At 45.1% G+C, this 5477-nt stretch overlaps 1 protein-coding gene across 1 annotated transcript; it reads right to left on the reverse strand.

Moving 5' to 3' along the window:
- Positions 1-1140: 1140 nt before the first annotated feature.
- LOC148019149 (uncharacterized) lies at positions 1141-5119 on the reverse strand. Its single transcript, XM_087660674.1, has 3 exons — positions 3593-5119; positions 2710-2915; positions 1141-2344 (listed from the first exon to the last, which is right to left on the reverse strand). The coding sequence occupies exons 1-3, from the start codon at positions 4854-4856 to the stop codon at positions 1940-1942; spliced, it is 1875 nt and encodes a 624-aa protein (XP_087516800.1). The 5' UTR covers positions 4857-5119; the 3' UTR covers positions 1141-1939.
- Positions 5120-5477: the final 358 nt, after the last annotated feature.

Here is a 5477-nt window from a genome sequence, read left to right on the forward strand (position 1 = left end):
GACTTGCCTCATGCAACTCATATTAAGATTAAAAGACATTTTTGAGCCAACTTATTTTAAGAAAACAACGTAACATGATTTATGGTGTTTGTTTACATCAATACATCTCTATATTGCATTTCTAAAACATCATCATGGCCTAACCCAATTGAATGCTTAGTTTGCTTGCACTAGAGAGAAGACAATAATCAATTTCATAAGACACACCTCTTAGCTCATTTGATACTCATATGCTTAGTTTCCTTACAATGGAGGGAAGACAATCATCAATTTCACAAGAGACACCTCTTGGCTTATTCGATACTCATATATATTAGAGCAAACACAAAAGAATGCATGTTAGACAAAAACATGCATAGTTGCTTGCACAATGATTCACAAAACTCTTTAGCACGATGTTGAATTCTTAAAACACTAGAAAGCGAGCTTCATGGAAAATCCATTTTCCAACAAACTTTACCTAAAAACAAAAGTGCTTTCCTCCAACGCACATGCACCCTCAATTTGTCTAGCTAATAATCGTTGCGATTTGGAGATGTTCCCTTAGGGAATCCAAAATCTAAGTGATATAATGTCCCCTTGTTTGGTTTTGGCACCTTGGACTATTAAAAAAGTGACAACTTTAGTATGTTAAAGATAAAAAATGAACATCAATTCAAAAATGCAAAATTACAATATTGGTCTATTTTTAATAAAATGAACATCAAATAAATAATAATAAATTACAATGTTGGTCTCCTTTTAAACTAGATAGGAAATTGCATTCATCATAATTGTTTTGCATGAGTGTTTGAATTATGAAGACCATAAAGAACCTCTAAAATATTTAGAGAAAACTTGTCAATGCTAAAGACCCCTTCTAATGAACATCAAATCAAAAATAATAAATTACAATGTTGGTCTACTCTTAGACTATATAGGAAATGACATTCATCATAATAGTTTTGCAACAATATTTGAATTATGAAGACCACAAAGAACCTCTAAAATATTTAGAGAAAATTTGTTAATGCTAAATACCCCTTCTTTACAACATGTACCCATACACAAAATTCCATAAAGTTGAAATTACAATCATAGAGTAAGGCAATTATATTATCTTTACTTTTCATAAGTACTCTTGCAAAAAGGCACCTTACCTTTACACATACAAATACTAGGCATAGGTGTTGTCATTACATGGAAAAGTGAAATGACATTTTTACATAGGTGTTGATGATCATGACATGCAAATGGACACTTGCATTCTTGTTCATGAAAAGGTTAAGTGCCCTTCAATAGGATCAACCCTAGGCTCTTAGGTGTGGGGAAAATTGAACATTATAGCAAAATCCATACAGGCCTTCGATTCATGCTACGAAACCAAATTCAAAAGATGTGGTGGTTCAAAACCAAACAAGACCTAGGAGTGGCATGCGTGGGTGCATATGTGTGTATGTTGGTGTGTGCTGGCTCATATGAGGAGATGCTTGAAAGGTGGAATATGTGATTTGTCCTTATCATTGTCTAGATGGGGGAGGCAAGGTTGATTGAGGGTTGTTTGTTGTCGAGGGCAAGAAAGGCACACTTGTTGATTGCTCAATAAGAGGCCGCGAGGCTCTATGCTCTTTCCAATGATTGGAGATGGGAAGCAAATGATTATGAGGTTTTGAAATGTGGGGACGGGTCCTAGACGAAGAGGCAACGACTGTAAGTCATGGTGGATGATGAGGCAAGCAAAGTGGCCAACAGGATGACAAACAACAAGAGCAACCAAAAAAAGGAGCATCACAAGCAAGGACTTGATACTCCTGGAAGCTGCGCGGGGCCTCTAGTAGTAGTGTGATGAGAGTCATGGTGCCCCTAGTAAGTGTGATGAAAGAGAACTTGTTAAGGAAGTCATTAAGAGGGGATTAAGGGGGAAGGGGGGTAGGGTGATTAAGGGAGGGAGTGACTTTGATTAAGGCGCGTTGCACAGGGGGCACATCGCCAGGCCGTTCTCGTTGCAGTGCAGGCAGCGCCTCACCTCGTCGCTGCCGCCCTCCCGCACCTTGCAGCTCCCGCTGCAGGCCCCGCACGCCACAAACCGCGCGCCGCCGCATGCCTCGCACGCCTCCCCGCGCGCCGGAACCCCCTCCAGCAGCCTCTCCAGCACCCCATCCTCGTGCAGCTGCCTCGCCTCCTCCGCCCCTCCTATGTGCCGCCCCTTGATGAACAGCTGCGGTACTCCTCCTCCCCCCGCCGCCCTCCGCTTGCCACTGCCACCGGGGGCCTCTTCTTCACCGTCATCCTTGCTGCCATGCCTCATCACTTCCTTCAGCTCCTCCCTGTACCCTCCATGCATCCACACGTCCCTCTCGTCCACCTGCGCAAACCAGCATCCCCCCGGTCCCCCCCAAAAAAAAAAAACAGATTTTAGTATCGAGAACAATCGATTGGCCTTTTGATCAAGTGCTTGTTTTGAAAACGAAACATGCTGCTTGGTTCTTCAGCCTGCCAAATTTGAGAAATATAAGAGCAAGATGGAGAAAGAGATAGAGATAGCACTGAGGTTTGATACAATGTTAACCTCTGATAGTATGAGCAGTAACGGTTTAGCATTGAAGCATAGAGAGAGAGAGAGAGAGAGAGAGAGAGAGAGAGAGAGAAACATCATTAGCACCTGTTGCAGGTTATGTCAGTCTAGTTAAACTATGGTATGCCCAAAATTTGTTTTCCATGTACACTGACCTGCACACCCAGGCCCCTCAGTATCAGCCTCACGTTGCAGCAGTCCTCATATGTCTTCCTTATGCCCCTCAGACTTGTGAAATACAGCACCACTTTGCCCTCACCTCTGGGTGGACACCTTGCCTCAAAAGCTCCAAGCAGACCTGAATCTTTGCCTAAATCCTCTTCATCGACTGGCATAATCTTGGAGCAGGACAACTTCTTCTCTGCACACAGCCAAAGTAGCCAATGTTCATTAAGAAGACAGCGTGTGAATTAGACTCCCTGGAACACGCATTATGAAGACATTAAAATCAGCGCCCATGAACTTAAGCTGGCTAAGCTCCCTAGTACACATGTTCACTAACCCACACAAATCTACATTTACATTGCTGCTGGACAAGAAAACATACGTCAGGCACCCTGTAGCAGCAGACACGAAGCCAAAGGAAGAAGGAACTTTCAATGAACAATGGTCACCATCTTGTAGGCATTAAAGAGTTAATACATCTCGCGCATTCATTCATCTGATCCAAAACTACTCATTCGCACTGAGAAGACTGTCATAACACTTAACACCTAACACCTACACCTACATGCTTTAGCAACGGCATGCAGATAAGACATTATGTACCATCATGAAAATTAGTATTAAACCGAAGACCATCTGGCTTGCAAGTTGCAAACAGATTACCATAGGCTCATAAACAGAATCGAGTTTCGGTCATTAAAGCCTATGGTTTTTAGCCCTACTTAGATTCCGTTATTGAGGATGTTGATGTGAATTAGTGGCTCTGAACCCTTACAATAATATTAGCATGGTAAGTTCCGATGTTGATGTGAATTAGTGGCTCTGAACCCCTTACAATAATATCTAGCATGGTAGGTTCTGTTGAAGGCATACCTCTCCTGTGACTTTTTGGAACACTATCCGCATCGGAGGTGATGTCAGATGAAGCCCAAGTATTATCCGATGATGACGAGTTTGTCGCACTACTCGAATAATCAGTAAGCAATTGATTGTACCAGTCTTCTGGGTGCACTGTGGTGGCAGAACTCGTAAGAGCTTGCTCAAAGGTAGCCATGAGAGCAGGATCAAATAGAGGGCTTCCTGACCCTCTCAAGCTGTCAATGCTAGTTATACTGGGCTGCCTGCTAGATTTTCTCTGCATGTCAGGGCTCTTGTATGGACTCTTGACATCAAAATTGCTGGAATTGACTCTTGGGATCGAACCATTGTAGAATTGATCCGGATCGCCACTGCCATCAAAGCTTTGACTTGTCGAGTGATTGACTGCATTCGTCCTCAGGGGGGATGCATAACAAGAAGGTGAATTTGCAGGGCTTAACAGCAGCTTGAGCCCAGTATTGTTGGCGGCATCAAGGGGCTCAATCGAAGACATACTGATGGCATCTGCGTCCACATCCACAAGAGAACTTCCAGTCGAGATCGTCCTCACCAGTTCAGGCTCCTCAAATGGGGACAGCATAGCAGAGGACATGGAGAATGGTGAGGTGCGATCCTTCCCTCCATGGGGCTTTTCTTGGATGTAGTATTTTCTCCAGACAGGAGAGCCCATTTCACCCACAGACGAGTCGAGTTGTGCTAAAGTCGTGAAGGATATAGCCTTGTCAGGGATGCTGAGCTTGCCGACATGACTACCACCACTGCTCTTCAGATGTGGGGAAGGACTTCTACCAGAGATGCTCTTCAGATGCGGCGATGGAGTCCTACCGCCACTGGATTGGTGATCTTCCAGGCCTTCCATAAGTTCCCATGTGTTGATTGTCTCCATGTTCACAGTATGATCTATGAGTGGTGATCTTGGATCATCCTGAGCATGCAGGTTGGCATGCTTGAGGGCTGCTCCAGAAGAGAACATGAAGCTGTCATCATCATCATCTTCTTCTTCATCATGAGCACGAATGTGTGCACCATCCTGAGCATACGTGGAAGCTTGTTTCCTCCTCTTGGGTAGGCTGATGAAGCTGCCTTCTTCTACTTTAAGGTATCCCAAATCATTAAGGATGCCATAGGAGCTGGATGTGAGGGACACAACGTGGCTACTCTGTTCCTGTTCAATGTCCACAGAACGGCGTTTGGCAGAGCGCTGCAAAGCCGAGTACCGGGTGTGATTCTGAGAGGTCCTGGAACAGACACAACCCATAGTTCTGATTTGATACGGAATTGGATGAGGGGGAGGTTTAGTCTACATGGATGCGAAGGGGTGGCTTAGGTGCCTGAAAAGAGGAAGAGATGGAACTGGGCATGGAAGAAGGGCAGGGAGATAGAGGATCTCTCTCTCTCTCTCTCTCTCTCTCTCTCTCTCTCTCTCTCTCTCTCTCTCTCGTTTTGTAGACACTCCCTACCAACGAAGGCTACGAAGCAACCGAGGAAGCACCTGAGAGAGAGAGAGAGAGAGAGAGAGGGGGGGGGGGGGGGGGGAGGAGGAGGAGGGGAGGGGGGAACGCGGAATCCCTCTAAGGCGGCATGCTTTCAAACAAGAAAAGACAGAGAAATGAAGAGGAAGAAGAGCTTTGCAACAAATTGTTCTCTCTTGGCCACGGGACGAAGTACAAAAGCTGAGCTTTATATCCCCCTCTCCCCCTCTGTCTGAAAGAAAGCACACCTGTCTCTCTCTCTCTCTCTCTCTCTCTCTCTCTCTCTCTGGCTGGCTCTCAAAGGACCTTGGAAGATTTCTCAAACTTCTCCGTGTGGATCCTTCCACCCTGGCCTCCTTGCCGGCCACCACCTTTGACGGCCTCCACCGCATACACACACAAATCCC

The sequence above is a fragment of the Lygodium microphyllum genome, chromosome 20 (genome assembly GCF_053477565.2).
Source record: "Lygodium microphyllum isolate KBCC chromosome 20, Lygodium_microphyllum_v1.1.10, whole genome shotgun sequence".
Taxonomy (NCBI): Eukaryota; Viridiplantae; Streptophyta; class Polypodiopsida; order Schizaeales; family Lygodiaceae; genus Lygodium; species Lygodium microphyllum.

What these genes read in the sequence shown, in the direction of transcription:
- LOC148019149 (XM_087660674.1), bottom strand. Translation starts at nt 4,856, where the DNA reads ATGGGTTGTGTCTGTTCCAGGACCTCTCAGAATCACACCCGGTACTCG. An exon ending in TCCAAAAAGTCACAGGAGAG is followed by an intron (nt 2,916 to 3,592) that starts GTATGCCTTCAA and finishes GGCTGTGTGCAG; the next exon opens with AGAAGAAGTTGTCCTGCTCC. An exon ending in TGAGGGGCCTGGGTGTGCAG is followed by an intron (nt 2,345 to 2,709) that starts GTCAGTGTACAT and finishes TGGTTTGCGCAG; the next exon opens with GTGGACGAGAGGGACGTGTG.